Source organism: Xiphophorus hellerii, chromosome 21 (assembly GCF_003331165.1).
Source record: "Xiphophorus hellerii strain 12219 chromosome 21, Xiphophorus_hellerii-4.1, whole genome shotgun sequence".
Classification (NCBI taxonomy): Eukaryota; Metazoa; Chordata; class Actinopteri; order Cyprinodontiformes; family Poeciliidae; genus Xiphophorus; species Xiphophorus hellerii.
In genome coordinates this window covers 6,715,439-6,733,096 of record NC_045692.1, presented here as the reverse complement: position 1 = coordinate 6,733,096, position 17,658 = coordinate 6,715,439, and the positions used below count along the sequence as shown (strand labels likewise).

The following is a 17,658-nucleotide window of genomic DNA, read 5'->3' as shown; positions in this document are numbered from 1 at the left end:
AGCCTAAACTCCTTCAACTTCGAATTTGTGTTTTATCAGGTCCAATTTCATTTTTCAGGACAATCTTGTTTAAAAGCAGAGAATCAGATATCTGCATAACTCTGCCCTGCGGCAATAGGGATTTTTGGGTGTGTCTAGGTAACCAGATGGGTAACTACGACCAATGACCTTTTAAAACCTTAGGTCATATTTATATTGTAGATTGACCCACTTATGAGTTCATCATTTAGAACAGCTTGGCTAAGATTGTGTCAAGAGAAGAATTGGTTCAAGTTTGTAGCAGCTCCCCAGCACTTGAATGTCCGTCCACTGCTGCCTCTCACTGGTGGAGATGGCATATTGCAACAGCGTTAAATAATGTTTCAAATGCAAAGTTCATAAGTCCTTTGTAAGCATCTTGCTGTAAAACTTCAGGATCAATTAAATGAAGAAATGTATAACAAATGACATAGTAATGTAATAATATACAAAGATACATAACAATTTAAAATGTGAAAATGGACAACTATTTTGACATATTTATGACAGATGATGATTCTTGGTAAATGTCAAGTTGTCATAACAAAGACATTTTGAATAATGTCAACTTTGCATTAAAAGTGTCATTATTTACCGAATGACGCTTTTTAACAACAGTCGTAACTATTCATGAAGTCATGTTTATGACAGTGTCATGTCAGTTTTATGCACACCCTGTCAAATACAGTGTCACCGAAAATGGAAATTCAAATAACCCCATCAGCAGGTCGGAACTTTAAAAACAGCAAATTGGCCACAACCCATGACACAGTTACCAAGTTATAATAAGTTGTGTGAAAGCAATGTAGTCAGCTGGAATATGATTTATTGCATCGTCAAATATTTTCACTGCAATTCTTTCGTTTCTTGTCTTTAGATTGTCACTAAGCCGGTCCAGATGATGTTCCAAAAAAACTATTTCCTCCATGCTTACATTTCAGAAGTCCGATGCCAGGTAATCAACCACAAATCTGCTTGGTATATTAATTACTGCAATCATCAAACTTTGAGAGACGGGCAGAGTGATCCCAGCATTTACAATGACCTCCGTGTCACTGTGAAATGTTTCTGCTGGACAGATCCTGGAGATGCATTACGAAGGATACTGTCAGGATCTGTGTTTTTCTGTGTTTATTTAGAGTTTCTGTGTCCGTAAGTCTCTTCGTTGTCCTGTCCTCCCCTTGATTGTTCCCAGGTGTGTCTCGTCTCTGTGATTACCCTCCCGTGTATTTAACTCCACCTGTGTTCTTTGTTCCTCGTCGGGTCCTCGTCAATGTCTAGTCTGTTCGTCGTCGGTGTGTCTCTGTGCGAGCTGCCGTGTTACTGGACTTGTTTATTATTAAATCATCATAATTCATCTAACCTGGGTCCGCTGCCTCTGCCTCACCACCAACACCACCCGCACTTCATGACAGATACAAGCTGAGCATGCTCATCTTTTTACCGAAAGGAATAAGAGACAGCACAACAGGGCTAAAAAAAGTGAGACAGAAATAAACATTGGTATGGTTATTATTACTATACATTTTAATGTCGTTATTAATGCGCATCTTGTATCTTGCCAGTTGGAGAAGCACCTGACCTATGAGAAATTCCTGAAGTGGACCCATCCTGGCAACATGAAAGACACTCTGGTTGAAGTGAAGCTGCCTCAATTCAAGCTGGAGGAGACGTATGACCTGAACAAAGTGCTGAGCAGCATGGGCATGGTGGACGCTTTTGATATAGAGAAGAGTGACTTCTTTGGTGAGACACGTGGCCAGAAATCTGTCTGCAACATAGTAAAGCCCACCAATGTTTCATTGACCATAGACCAAGAAGAGTTTACAAATTCACATCTTAGTTTTTGCTGTTTGGTTTTCTGATTTCTAATCAGAAAACATTTCCACTCTTACAAATACATAGTGTTACAGATATTCAGACAAATTTGAAGACAAAGATAACATTGAATAAATACAAAAGCAATTTTTTTTCCCCCAAGTTTTTAAATGATGATGAAAAAGGTTGAACATAGCGACTTGCTGTTAATTGCCCCAAAAATGTAATCAGGAATTATTTATGATGAATCACTTTATTTAGAAAGCTGAGCTCAGTTTTCTGTGATGGACTTATGACATAGCCAGGGAGTAGCCCACCTCTTGCCCTATGACCCCTGGAAACAGAACTCAGCCCTAAAGGATGATCGGGTGCAGACGATGGATGAATGGTTTGAGTTCAGCCTTTGGTGTTGCTGACTATAACCACTAAGACTGTCAGTGGTTGCTATCTGGTTGAAGTTTTGACATGTAATATGCAGCACTGGGATGATTTTAAAGTATGTTTCCGTGTCCTTTGTGACAGGTATGACTGGAGACAAGGAGCTCTATCTGTCCAGCGTCTCCCACAAGGCTTTTGTGGAGTTGAACGAGAAGGGAACTGAAGCTGCTGCTTCCACTCAGATGCGTTTCCGTTGTGGCCGTTCCTTCCTTCCTCGAATTAACATTCCGATTAGCTTCACTGCAGACCACCCCTTCCTATTCTTCATCCGCCATAACCCCACCAAGAGTATTCTCTTCGCTGGACGCTTCTGCTCCCCTTAGCGCGCTCTGTCTCCTTTACAACTGTTGGAAGGATTTTATAGTTAATTATCATTTATTTGCTTTACCATTATTTTATAATACCATCCATTTTATTTACCTTTGCACTTACATTTTAATGAAGTGATTTGAGTGTTTTGAAGTGTTTGCAGAAACTCTGGAAGCGGCCTGCTGAGGAGTGAGAAAGGAGGATACCATGAACGACACATTCCGGCGTTGATTGAACTGCAAACCTATAGTCTTATCTTATGAAATATGCTTTTGAAGATTGTATGAATGAGTTGTGTTCATGTGAGTGTGCAGCTGTTTTCTGCTCCCCCTCCCTTCAGGGCTGCACCCCGTCATGTAACTAGGGAGTTCCTAATTCTAATAAAAGCAGGGCAAGACTCAGTTGAAGCTTCAGAGCATCGGCCGAAATCTGTAACTGGGTTTCAACTGAGTTCTCCCTGCAGGTAAAACTAAATTCTGACTCTTGTCTCTTCTTTGTGTCTGTGTTGAGGTAATTTAGACCTAACAACAACGAAGACTGCACCACAAAAGGTTGCATCGGCTGCGGTGCTGTCAAATTATTTTTTTTCCCAGAATTTATTAGGTCAGAGTTGATCTCCGAACTAGATTGCCAACCAGATTGACCGATTACACTGAATCGGTGCTGTGAGGGTCAAGCGGCCTTATGAAGTTTTATAGCAAGATGACTGAATCAACGCAAGCTGCCAGAGTTAGAAACTTCCAGAAGCTCTGATTCTACCAAAAAGTGAAGTTTCTAAAAGCTTAAGGCACAAAAAATATTAAATTAGCCCAGATATACAGCTTAGCGCAGTTACATCTTTTAATGGTTTCTTTTTTCTTTTTTTATTTACCCTTTTTTAAAGGGGCTGTGAGCATTTCTTTTAAGACATAACATTCTGCTTTACTTCAGGGCCTTTCTCAGCAGCTCTCTAGGTTGGGATTTCTCTGCTGCTGGTTTGCATGTTATGCGGCTCGTTGTTGTGTTGTAATGAGTTTTCCGGCGGGTATTTCAGCATTTTCCGGTTCTTTGCGCGAAGAGGTTGTGCTTCCACTTTGTCTCAGGACGGATAAGAAAGAGAAATATCTCTTGTTCATGGGAAGTTCTGCCAGAAACTAGGTGACAAGTTAAACTAGGTGGTTCTACATTAACTTAATTTATAAACTTTGTAATGGATAGTGAGCTATTTAAAATAAATTGCCTAAATGATTTCAATTTGTAGACTATTTAAAGAAAATTATTCAGTGAATTTTCTAAATTAAGAATGTCTCAGATTGTTTATGGATGTTTGTCTGTTTTGATTAGCATTGTTGGTGGTTTATATTTTGTTTTGCTTAATTGTATTTGCACTTTGTAATGTTTTGGGGGGGTTTGTATGTACCTCACGGGCTGCCGTAGCTAATCAGGGTAGGCCCTCTAAAGGCTGGTTCAATCATTGTGCCAATGAATGATTTGAACTGTCAAAACACAAAGAAATCAACACTTAGTGTTCCCCAGTGAAAGCAGTGAGGTACGTTTTGTTTGTATTGTAAGTTTATGTTTGTATTTTAATATTTGTATATGTTTTAGTTTTCATGGTGACTGAGGTGACTGTGATGATCATGGTGGATTTGAATCAAAGAAGAATAAAACACTAAATTCACCCGTGGAGACTGGCTGATTCATTCAAGTGCTGGGGAGCTGCTACAAACTTGAACCAATTCTTCTCTTGACACAATCTTAGCCAAGCTGTTCTAAATGATGAACTCATAAGTGGGTCAATCTACAATATAAATATGACCTAAAGTTTTAAAAGGTCATTGGTCGTAGTTACCCATCTGGTTACCTAGACACACCCAAAAATCCCTATTGCCGCAGGGCAGAACTATGCAGATATCTGATTCTCTGCTTTTAAACAAGATTGTCCTGAAAAATGAAATTGGACCTGATAAAACACAAATTCGAAGTTGAAGGAGTTTAGGCTTGGCAGTTCCACGAACCAGTTTCCTCTACTTATCTCACCCGAAGGAACCAATCACAACACTCGCAAAAATAAAAACACATTCCCTTCAAGGGCACGTGGTGACTTGAATGTGCTCACCTGAATACGACACTGCAAGGAGTCGTTCTCTCTCTGCTGCAGAAACAGTCCTGATCGCGTCAAGACAACCACGGATCTTTCGGTAAGTAAAGTTTTCCTTCTCTTGGGAATATAAAAATTGTGCTGTTTAATGGCTAAACATTTATTACGTGAATGGGATCTGGTCACACTCGGATAAGTTTCATTTTACACTGACTGTATTAGAAAGTGTGGATGACTAATATGTCAGTAGAGACTCACCATAGCGGGAGGAATGAAAACTAGTCTGAACAAAGTCATGCAGCTTGAAAATGACTGCTCTATCCTTGGTTTACTTCAGAAACAATGGCCTCCTCCATTCCTCTCTCCAAGCCCAACACCACCTTCTCTCTGGCTCTGCTCAGAAAGCTGAGTGAGGACAAGAAGACTGCAAACATCTTCTTCTCTCCTTTCAGCATCTCTTCAGCTCTGGCTATGGTGATGCTGGGAGCCAGAGGAGACACAGCCACTCAGATATCAGAGGTGATCTCGTACTTTGATATCTGGTCTATGTTATTTTGTACAGAGCTCTATTTTTCAGTCGTTTGCTAGCTAGTAGCTAACCCAAAAGCTTATGACAATGTTACAATGACCTTAATTTTCTTTTCAACATGTCGTCTTGTAACCACCCCCGTCTTCTGTCTCCACAGTGCTTAAAAACCCAGAACTGTCAGGATGATGTCCACACTCTGTTTGCCAAAACACGGAGTGAACTCAACAAGCCGGACGCTAAGTTTGTTCTCAGTGTTGCCAACAGACTGTTTGGAGAGAAGTCCTACAGCTTTCTGCAGGTGAGAGAGTAATAATACACATTTTCATTACCAAATATATTCACTATATGCTTTATTGGGTACACTTCTAACAGGTTTTCTCACCACAACTAGCGAATCTGTCAGGGTACACGTGTCAGTTTAAATTGTTTCATGTATGAAACATACCACATACAATTTTTTGGACAGATTCTGTAACAGTAGGAAATGAGTAAAATTATTCATCCTACATAGTCAGTAAGTACAGTAGTGATTCTAGGCAGTTCATGGATCTTCTGTTTGTTCTTCTAGGGGTTTTTAACCCAAACAAAAACTCACTACGACTCAGAGTTGGAGGCTGTGGACTTCAAAACCAAATGTGAGGAAGCCAGGGTCAGGATCAACAACTGGGTGGAGGAGAAGACACAAGGTGGATCACACACACTGACACACACACCATCAGTTGATGACCCCCTCTAACCCAATGTCAATTTATTTATAAAGCACTTTCAAACAGGTTTTAACTGAGCCAAAAGTGCTGTACGGTATTCATAAAAACCACAGATAAAAATACAACGATGATTAAGAACTCTGAAGGTCATTAGCTCCATCTAGTGGAACAGTGTGTAATTGTGATTTTGTTAATTAGGCTGTGTTTGCAGTGCTGATTCTCATCTGATCCATGTTCTGCTCATGTTGTCGTCAGGTAAAATCAAGGATATGGTGGTTAAGGGCATGGTGAACGACATGACCAAGATGGTGCTGGTTAATGCCATTTACTTCAAAGGAAACTGGAATGCGGCCTTCCAGAGATCAAATACCCGTGAGGTTCAGTTTAGACTCAACAAGGTAACAATGATCACCAATACAGATTATTTTCTCAATATGTAGGTCTTTATCATTGCTGTGCAAAATAATAATCTTGCTTTTATAGTAACTGTGACGTGAAACGACTATGTTAATGTGGAGGGATTACTCCATCGTGTTCCCAGGCTACAAAGAATCTCTATACAGTTCTTCCAGGGTTTTCTTGGTCTGTCCAGTGAAATGTACAAACTTGAGGTGGTAAGAAGGAAATCCATAGGGTGATAAGTACCAGAAGCTTCAGTCTTAGAGCTTCTGTCCATCAACCTCATCCCCCGAAATGATCTAACTACAAGGTTGTGATCATTTGACGCCTCCACCCTATTCTTTACCAAGTACTCAAGACAGAACTCCAAAGGTCTGGTGATATGATTGAAGCAATTGGTAAAACACCGTCAGCTGGCCTTGTGCCAAGTACACTTTAGCTCTGACGTGGAGATGATTATGGAGATCCCATACCCCTGCCACCTCTACCACCAAAGTGGTGGCTAAGTATCCTCTCAATATATAATATTTACAGGTATACCTGTCTCCCTGGGAAACTGTCTCGGGAGGAAGTCCAGCCCCTCTTCAGGCATTAGGTTTCAGAGCCCAACCTGTGAGTCAAAGTGACTCCAACTTTATTAATCTGGTATAGCACAACCTCACACTTCAACTCAAGAGCATTTCCTGCTAGTAAGGTGATGTTCCATATCCCAAAAGTCAGTTATTTAATGAGGAGTTTCCATGTCCAGCTGCTTGCATTCATCTGCTAAATGGCCCCTTAAGCTTGTTTTGCGTCGGAGACCAGCACAAAATTTAACCACTAGACATTAATCACCTTCAAGGAAGTGCCCTGATCTCCATAGTCCTATCGTTGTGGTCCCTGTAGTATTGTCATCCCCCAAACAAATGAGCAACCAGAATCATAAAGTGCTCAAACTTCTCCAACACAATTGAAAAAAACATTGGATTTTTGCCCAATTATTGATCTAACTTAACTCATCCTGAAAGGAATTGTCCTTTTTTTTTAGGTCAATGAGCTGTTCCTGTGTTTGTCCACAGAAAGACACAAAACCCGTGCAGATGATGGAACTTAAAAGCCACTTCAACTATGCCTCCATTGATGAAGCCAGCTGTGAGGTATTACTGACCTTGGAGCTCCCAGGTGGAAGCTGAAATGATGTAATCAGAGATATGTGAAGCGAGGCAGAGAATTTAGCATCTTTCATCATCTGCTCCAGTTGGGAAGTGGGTAACATGTAAAGCAGCAGTAGAACTTAAATCGCCTGACTGAACTTGCTCAGTAGGAAAATAACCAAACTTTATGTGGCGAGTTACTATGAATCAAGCATATTTGAGAGCCTGTACTTCTCTGTAATGCCTTGCACCTTTTTGTGGGCAGATTCTGGAGATTCCCTATGAAGGGAAAGCGCTGAGCATGCTCATCTTTTTACCAAGACAGATAGAAGATAACGGAACGGGTCTGAAGAAGGTAGGGCTCTCTGTTCCTCACAGACTGATTAAACCTCACTATGACACATGTAATGATCGATTTATCACCTGATCAGCTGGAGGATCTCCTGACATACGAGACATTCATGGAGTGGACTCATCCACGTGAGATGGAAAGCGGTGAGATTATCGTGAAGCTGCCTCGATTCAAGCTGGAGGAGAAGTATGACTTGAACAGAGTCCTGAGCAGCATGGGCATGGTGGACGCCTTTGACGAGATGAAGTGCGACTTCTCTGGTGAGACATGTGGAAGGAGACTGAGACGTTTCAGATGTAGTTAAATTGACTATAGGGGGAGTGGGGCCCAGACCTAGGCCCTTACGCTGTCAAATCATGATCAAGACTATTGCTTTCAAAATGGACTTGTTGGTGACGGAAAATATCAGCCTGAAATTTAAGCTACATAAAACTTTTTTGGTTACTTTTTTTTTTTTAAATTGTCCTTGCTGATGAGGGGCAAAACCCCACACCCTAATCCCATCAATGCAACTTCTGATTTTGAGGTTAGTAAGCCATTCTACTAGAGCAGGGGTGTCAATCTCCAGTCCTCAAGGGCCGCTGTCCTGCAGTTTTTAGATGTGCCACAGGTACAAAACCCTGGAATAAAATGTCTTTATTGCCTCCACCTTGTTTAGATCAGTTCTCCAGAGTCTTGCTAACGACCTAATTATTCTATTCAGGTGTGGTGCAGCAGAGGCACATCTAAAAGTTGCAGGAAAGCGGCCCTCCAGGACTGGAGTTTAATACCTGTGTACTAGAGTTTAAATTGAACAGACAGAAAAATACGGAGCCTCACTGTGTTCCTCTGCTCTCAATAGGCCAGTCCCCATCACTTTGATATAAAGACACGGTACCGCGGCTCTCACCTGAGCATCAGGCCTCACAGCGCCGGTACAGCTTCGATTAAGTTGGACTTCTTTCATTTAGGTGTCTTCTTCTCGGATGGTGCTAACGCTATCTGCGTTAACATTACAAATGCGCTCAAATCTTTGCTAATGTAAAAAAAAAATAAAAAGAAGCAGAATTTCATGACTGCGGCGCTTCCACTAAATAAGAAATTATATTAAAATCATGCATGAATTAGCTAGTCCATGTGATAAGTCATTAAAAATAATGGCAGCAACAAACAGTTGCATGGGATATGTTCATAATTCAGCCATGGCGCTGGCGCTCATCATCTATCAGCCATCGGCGTCTTATTAAAGGGATGGAGTGACAAAACACTTACACTTGGGAGGGGCTATATGCGCCGTTTTGGATAAATTGTAGTCAGTGATTTTACAGAAGAGCTATTGATTCAACACTTTCCAATGACACAACTTTTATGAGCTGCTGTGAGAGCTCTGGTGGAGCCAGCAGCACAACGTAAAAAAAACAAAAAACAAAAAAACAAACATTATCCTCCTACTTTTTCCTGTTGTCTTCTTTGTGGTTTTCGGCAGTAGTAACATACGACGGTTATTCATGTGACTCGTGTGAGGTAAAAAAGGCGTTTCCTTTTTTTATGCAGTTCTGCACAACACATCTATTTTAATACAACGACAACAATAAAATAACCTAATGGTATCGCAAAAACACTTTATCAAAAACTTTCGTTTTTACTAAGCTGGCATGTTTCCATTTATTCTCCTAATTTCAATTTGCACAATTTGATGGTTAATGGAAACACAGCTACTGAGTGCTTTCTGTCATACACCCGTCATGCATCGTTGGTAGTGGAAGTTGTAGCTAACAGGTCCGTCAGGTACGTGAACACATGTACTGTTTCCGTAGCTTGCTTTAGATTGACGTTCCTCCCATGAGCGTCACCGGCTGGAAGTGGACTAAACGGTGAAGGTGAGCAGCCGTGAAAGGCTGTAAGCATATTCCTTTAGAACCTCAATTGGAAAAAGAAAGGCTCAGCTCCTAGCATTTGGACCTCAAATCTGAACATGTCACCCAAATTGTTCCCTTTATCTGTAGTATTCCTTCATGGAAGCACACTCTGTGATAAAAGCAGCTCTTTTGTTTTGAATACTGATATCTACTTTTGGTTAGATGTATTCCTACAGCTGTGGCCTGTAATCCTGGAACGTCTCTTCTCTTGTCTGTGACAGGAATGTCAAGCAACAAAGGGCTCTTTTTGTCACAAGTCTCCCACAAGGCTTTTGTAGAAGTGAACGAAGAAGGAACTGAAGCTGCTGCTGCCACGGGTGGTTTGGTGGCAGATAGTGTTACCTTCTTCACTGCAGACCACCCCTTCCTGTTCTTCATTCGTCATCGAATCACTAAGACCATTCTCTTCGCTGGACGCTTCTGCTCCCCCTAGCACACTCTATGACCTTTGGAGCAGGCGGGCTACTAAACTCCAGTCTTCGAGGGCTAAAGTCCTGCCACTTCTAGATGTCCTCCTGGTTCAACATGGATGAGTCGCCTCCTGAGCAAGCAATCAAATTCTTCATAGTCAAACTAATAACCAATGGCCAAAAATTCTCACCAGCACACTCTACACCCCATAAAATGACCACAACCGCAGCCACACTACATTGCTGTCGTACACAAGATTGCACTTTTACAAAGGTCACCGAGTCCTCTACCAAAGCTTGTGCCGAAATTCATCTTGGCAATCTATGTTTGCACTGGAGTAAATGTTAACCGTTATGTGGAGATGAACTTATTTGAATGCACATGTTTAATTGTTTTCAAGTGTTAAGCTGCCAAAATTGTAAATTTCTTAAGACTGGCATGAAGAGTTAAGATCAGAGATGGTCATTCCCTGGGTGTACTGACAGAAACCGTGACATCGTCTGTATTCCCTCTGGTATAAAGTGACGTAATGATAGGGCGTTATTTTTTTTTTTTTAAATGATTTTCTTTGTAGTGCCAGAACTTGTTGCCATATCTTTGAGCATTTTCTATGGACTACATTCTACATTTTTAAAAGATTTTTTTTTTTAGTTGTCAAACTTTTTGTTGTCTAGACAAAAGTGTGGAAAATCCATGAGCAATAAAAGGCTGTAAGAATCCCAGTAACTATGTTGTGAGATGCAATTCTTATAAAGTAGAGTGAATAAATATGTGATCATCTGATTTAGAAGATTAATTGCCAGTGCAAAAGAAATATCTTCATTTCTGCTTATTTTTTTAATCAACAGACACGTATATATTTTAATACGGTAGAATTACATCATTCTCTGATGTCATCGTAACATCGCACTATTGTTATTTTTGCATAATACGAAATTAAAACGAATATGGTAGGTGGAGTCTACAAGGTCACACACATGGACAGTAGGTGGCGGTGTAGACAGTAAACTGTACTGAACATAGAAATACTGTATGTTATTTAGTAATGTTTTTGTAAAAAAAAAAAAAAAAAATTTGTTTAGTTTGTTTTTAAAAACTGCTATTTGGAGTGAGGAGAAATTTGTTGTTGTCTTGAAATATAACATTAGCCAAAAAACACAAAACAAAAAAGTTGCCATTTTTACTTGTGTTGCTTTTGCAAGTTTCTATGCGTGGGCTTGTCTGAGCAGTTCATTGCATCATGGAGTGAAATACAGAAAGTCACTTTCCGTAATCCACTCCCAACATTCACACCTAAATAATCTTAGTCACCTTAAAGTAGCTGACTCTTCTCAACTGGAACTTTCTGCTGAATTTGCATTTTTTTTCTCTTCTTCTTTTTTTTATTTTTAAGTTTGACCTTTCTAGGTCAAAATGGCACATTAGAAGTGTGAGTGTTTCTTCAACAGTGACCAACACCTGAGCGAGCTCATGCTGACCAAAAGGTTTCATTTAGATGTATTTACATAAACATGTGTTAATTTCGCTGCTTCTAATCAAATGTTAAAAGAAAACTTATTAAAAACCCTGGCGCGTGATGAAAGCCTGCCTTTGTCGGGTGGTTACTCATTTGTTCCTGCTTGGTTCCCAGCTTTCTGTGAAGAGGCGGAGGTGTGGTTGGGTGGATGGAATCCGTCTTCACAGGGACAGATCACACCGGCGGTTCATGATTATTTTCATGTCATGTTTGCCATTTGTTCTTTGCAACATAATCTGGCATTGGCAGCACCAGACCTGGGCCTCCAGGTCTCAGACTTAAAATCATCTGAAGAGGTGCAAAGAGAACATTGACGATTCAAGAGTATCTGTATTCAGTATTCGCCACTTTTATTTTCTTTAGAAACCGTGTTAAACTGTAGATTGAAACCTTTTTTTTTCTCTCTCTCTTTCTATATATATATATATGTATATTTTTTGTGTTTTTGCACGTGTTTTATGAAGCAACAATATTCTGCTATTTGTTATAGCAGATTTTTGCCAAAGGCATAAATATATGTAAATTAATAATTTAATGCTGTATGTTTTATGTTGCATTGATATCTTTAGTTTGTGGAGTTGGAATGGTGTCAGTTAGAGATAAAAGAATATGCATGTCGTTCATTTAATATGCAGAGTTTTATTAATTTATGGGTAAAAAAAATAACTTCAAACGTGTTTGGAAAGTGATTTGTCATAAATGTATTGTCTGGTACTTTTATATAAAGAAATTGAGGATCATCAAAGCATCTAAATACAAATAAGTAACCTTAAGGCTATCAACTTTACTTATTTTGATTTTAGATTAAGCAAAATGTACTGTACCTAATTTATTCAAAAGTCTTGAGCTTTGTGCTTAGTATAATTTACTAGATAAAAATGAGTAAGGTATACTTGAATTTGTGTTATTTAAATTTTCTTTGAACGTTTTAGCGCAAATTTTCTGTAGGATTTTTTTTTTTTAGTAAATCTTACCCGTTGGTTTTTTCAGTATAGGGTAAGTTTTCCTTTATACACTAAATGTGTCACAGTTTGCTCATTAGTTGGCCAATAGCTATAAATAAACATTCACTGAGCTTTTTATTTTAAAAAAAGTGAAACATTTCAGTTGATTCGTTCAAACAATTCACTGACTGAATGAGAAGTTTGTTTGTTTTTCTCAGTCAGAGATCCGACTTTAAGCTTCACGGATTTATTTTTTATGATACGTTCAATTTATCATATGGAAACAAAGGCTTGAAGGGGTGACCTAGCCCTCCACCACACCCACAAATTAGCTCCAAGAAACAAAGAAAGATCTGATTTCTCAGAGAAGCTGCTGCGCAACCTGGGCGTGTGCGACCTCAACACAGGTGGGATAGTATTTTGTGAGAATAAAGGTGTTGTCTCTTATTGATTGATTTTAGTCTTGAAACTGGTAAATGTGGGACATCCAGTCTCTGACTTTAAGACGCTACAAGTGTAGCACTGTCAGTTATTTAGCTCTGGGGGCAGTTTGCCTTTCCACATAGGTGCTAATCTTTTGGCTAACTTTTTATGCCTTAATAATTTTAAAATGCTTTTTGTGTTTTTCTCTGGTTGTCTTCATAGCAACTGAAATATATATATATATCTTTTGATGATTTAAGTGTGACCAAAAAAAGTGCTGCAGGAAAGGAGGTATACTGAAATAAAATTGACCTGTTAGAACATAAAGTATCCAAGGTTGTTATGTGGAGATATTTGTAATAAAAAAAAACTTTAAAAAAAAAAAAGTTGGGACACAAACACACCCACAAAGTCACACTGTCCTCAATTCACATCAGTGTAAAACACTGAAAACGTACAAAAATCTGTGATTAAAAATCAATTCTGTCTCAAAACTTAAACTAAAAATGTATTTTGCATCCTCTAAGCCAGTGGTCCCCAAACTACGGCCCGCGGGCCAGATGCGGCCCGCCTCCACATTTGGTCCGGCCCCCTGAACAATACCAGAGTATTTTCATATATGTGCATTTTTATTTGATAAGTTGGACTTTTGCAATAAAATAAATGTTCCTTGGTAATGAACTTTATTTATTATTAACTACTAGTTAGTAACTATTTTATACATGCATATAATTGACCCTAACCCTTTTTTTTATGTGGAGAACCCAGTGTTATTTGGTTATTATTTATTTCATAAATAGTGTTATTTCCTGACTTTTGTTCTCTGAAGAATCCAGAAAAGGTTATTTGATTGTGCTTTCTGAAAAACAATACATTTTTATCTTTAGCACTCTTACAATCGTCACACTTTTTCTGTTACAAACTGACCCCGGCCCCCCATCAGAGAAGGGACAAGTTATGTGGCCCTCACAGGAGAAAGTTTGGGGACCCCTGCTAAGCATTCATTGTCCCCTTGACTGAATCACAATTCAATCAAAGTTATAAACATATTAAAAGGTTAGTGTCATGCTATGTATTGTGGCAACTTATTTTGCACAGATAAACAAAATTTCTACAGTAATATTTATTTTATTAGTAGAGTCCCAATATATTGAAATACTATCTCATTATATTGACTTTTTTTTTTTTAATAGAGTGACGGAAACGGGTTTCCATACAATATTATTTAGCATTTGGCTATTTATGTTATGTTTCCTGAAAAAGAGCTCATGACTATTAAAACTACAAGATAACGTTTGTTACTATTATTATTATTATTATTATTATTATTATTATTAGTAGTAGTAGTAGTAGTAGTAGTAGTAGTAGTAGTAGTAGTAGTAGTAGTAGTAGTAGTAGTAGTAATTGTAAGAAAATATTTTCTCCGCTCACGCCGAAGCTTTTTAGCTATCCCCTCGGCTTCCGTAGTCAGGATATTTGCGGAAGTTCATTATTTTTTTGTTTGACGGGGTGTGTCCTCGTGTCAGATAAAAAACCTGCGCTTCAACCAGCATTCTTCATGTGACCCAACTCTTTCTACACGACAAGCGTCTGACAGTGAGTGCAGTTTGTGTCATTCAGTCTGTGAGACGCGACGTTCCTGGTTTCCCAGCGAAACACCCAGAACTAATGATTGCTGTCGTAACGATTTTACTGCGCTTTCAGACCTTTTAGTGTTGCAGCTTAAAAAGCTCTCAGTCGTTGTTTTGAAGTAACTTGCAGTCTCCGCTTGCAGTTTAGCATTCACGTTTATATTGCTGAGCTTGTTCTGTTTATTGCAGCTTATTTTTGTTTTTGGGAGTTTGACTTCAAAGAAGAATAAAACCCGACAATGTTCTAATTAATAACCTCCGTCTTTGTTTCATTGCCCTGCAGGCACGATGGCAGCAGCAGCAGCAGCAGCAGTGACTCCTCTGGCTTCAGCCAACACCAGCTTCTCTCTGGCTCTGCTCAAAAAGCTGGGGGACAAAGACAACACCGCAAACGTCTTCTTCTCTCCTTTCAGCATCTCCTCGGCTCTGGCCATGGTGCTGCTGGGAGCCAGAGGAAACACAGCCGCTCAGATGTCGGAGGTACAGTTAGTGAAACACACACCCCACCTCTTTAAACTGTCAACATTGTTTGCATTCATGAGAGTGGCTTTTCTTTTTATTGGCACACCAGTGACACATTTCCTCACGTTTTTTTTTTTTTTTTTTTTGATTCGAGGCAGTGCGAAAACATTAAAGGTTCGGAAATGTTGAAGTGAGGTTTTGTTAAAAGATTATAAGGAACTACCTGCAAGGAAAAAAACTCTCGTTTTGTCTTCATTTATTTCAGCTGTTGCGAGTGTAGCTCAAAGTTTCTCTGTAGTTGATCAAAAGAGGCGGATGTTAGAGGAAAAATGATGATGTGTTATGTGCAAAGCAGACATCTATGTAGTTGCTTTGTAAGGATCTCCAAATGTGCAGTCAATATGCACCACAAATTGTGTCTTTTTCTGTTCTTGGGGAGGACACAGTGCCCGTTTGTAAACGGACCATGGGTGCCAAGGCAACTGGAAATATCAATTTTCTTGTGGACGGGTAGTTGCGGTGAAGTTAGCATTATTAAAAGCAAGAATATCATGATGGTTTAACGTCACGCAGGAAGGGAACAGGAATTAAATAATCAGCCTCTGAGTGGACAATAAACCGTTAAAAGGTTCATAAAACTGCATCTGTCTGAACTTCTGAGACGTTTTTGGGATTAGAGATTTTCTAGGATGATAAAAATCCTCTCAGGCTAACCGCTTGCTTCCCCCTACAAGTCTGGGCTAATCTGGATTTATCCAGAATAAAGACGCCAAAAGGGTTACCTACCTCATGCTAGACGCTGTCTGCGTATCACCTTTAGACAAATCCTTAATTTGAAAACTTTGAACTATTCTTTTATGATTAAGCATTGAGTTTAATATGGAGCGAAACCAAGCTTTGGGAAACTCCTGCTTGTTCTGTTCTCTTCCAATTAGCAGGAATAATCTGAACTAGTTTTTTATTTTTTTATGTGGGTCAAATCTGTGGTTGCGTTACTATGGGAACAGAATAATCCCTGTAGATGTTTAACTGTGGTTATCAGGTCTCATTAGGTGCAGCAGATATGCCCAACCGTTTTTATGAGCGGTCCTTCTCAAAGTTCAGTCTGCACGAACACCGACCGCCATTTTAGTAAGCCGGCACATTCGCATTTAGTCATCTAATTATTTAATGACTGAAGTGAAAACTCTCTGCCGACGTTGTTGATTCGGCAGCGATGGAGTTCCTACTAACCATACGAGAATAAACGGAGCATTAGTCTTTATTCGTTAGCGGGTTTTTCCACTTTAGCAGAAAGATTCAGGGGCTATTTTCCAGGAGAGGTGGATGAAATTCAGGTGAAAGTTGGTAACAGAGGGTTTATCTGGCTGCTAACAACCTGGGACCGCAGAAGCCAAACCACACCCAGTTAAGTCAAGTTGGTAAATGTTAGTAAATGGGAGGAGCAGGGCCTCACCCATAATCTGCCCTGTAGCTCAGGTTAAAGAAACGACTCCATCCGGTGTAAATCAGTGCTGTTATCATAGCAACATGCTCACTGTAAAACTTTAAAGTGCTTTGTTCCAGTCAGGGGTTTGTGCATTAACTTGCAGGTTTTCATTGTGTATGTTTGTTTTCTTATCTGGTTGTTCAGGATTAGGGACACATTACCAATGAATTTATTAATCAGAGCAGCTAGTCAACGTGTTTCAAACAGATTTTTAAAGGAGCTTTTTATTTTTCCCCACACATCAAATAACATCCCTCCGTTGTGAAGGAGGGAACTAGGGAACCAACTTAATAGGGAGGATGATAAACTTCCTGCTCATGCATGTTGAAATCTCCAAAATAAAGCTGAGCGCTGGCGAAACACTTCCTATTGTGCATCTAAGGCATTTCACACTGTATGCCAGAGGTTGTTATGGAGACGCTCGTTGCCACGCAATGCTGCTGAGTAAGAGGGAGTGGCTGAGAGGCTGGACTGGAAAGATGAGTCAGCTGTGGAGGAATGTGTCATTTAGCTGAGAAATCCCTCGGTTTGTTGAGTCCCTGGTAGCAGGCTGACTTTGACTCTGCACCGACCACAGACATGTTTGGATTTAGCTGCAGGAACTCTGGAACCGAACGTCACCAAACATCATGTTGATAACTCGGTCCAGCTTGGAAAACCAAGCCAGTAGCTTAAAAAACCCCAAAACAACAACAACAACAAAAAAAACCGGCATATCCCAGTCTTATCTTACATTGTAGTGATGATATTTAAAGTTTGTCAAATGTTGATTGTTATACAAGTGTTACTGCTCTGGATATGTAAGTCTTTGCCAGTATTTCAGCAAATGTTAAACTGTACAACTCGGTTTGAAAGATTTTATTTTATTTTTTTTTATGTTGGCTAAATATGTGACATATTTGCTCTATATAGTTTAAGAAACTGGTTGGTGTATTTGCTCAGGCAGGCGGCCTGAACAAATACAAACTGAGTCAGAGAACATCAAACTCACTTCAGCATCTCACTAAAATAACTATTTAAGCTTTTTATTTGTTTATTTTTAATTTTTTTTTACAGAAGATCTTTGGTTTCTTTTAAGACTTTCATTTTCCTTGACCGCAT

At 39.5% G+C, this 17,658-nt stretch overlaps 1 protein-coding gene across 5 annotated transcripts in view; it reads left to right on the top strand.

Annotated features, from left to right (window-relative positions):
* LOC116712222 (leukocyte elastase inhibitor-like) overlaps window positions 1-17,658 on the top strand; it is a 41,093-nt gene that overhangs the window by 18,303 nt on the left and 5,132 nt on the right. For 2 of the 5 annotated variants that reach the window (XM_032552106.1, XM_032552102.1), the window contains exons 1-2: window positions 14,450-14,571; window positions 14,890-15,086. In XM_032552106.1, the coding sequence (XP_032407997.1) occupies window positions 14,895-15,086 (192 nt within the window). In that variant the 5' untranslated portion in view covers window positions 14,450-14,571; window positions 14,890-14,894. Of the gene's footprint in view, window positions 1-4,639; window positions 4,764-5,000; window positions 5,183-5,349; window positions 5,491-5,760; window positions 5,879-6,154; window positions 6,298-7,356; window positions 7,435-7,696; window positions 7,787-7,862; window positions 8,044-9,902; window positions 11,677-14,449; window positions 14,572-14,889; window positions 15,087-17,658 lie in introns of those variants that run through there. The other 3 variants (XM_032552105.1, XM_032552107.1, XM_032552104.1) reach the window with 3 other exon arrangements.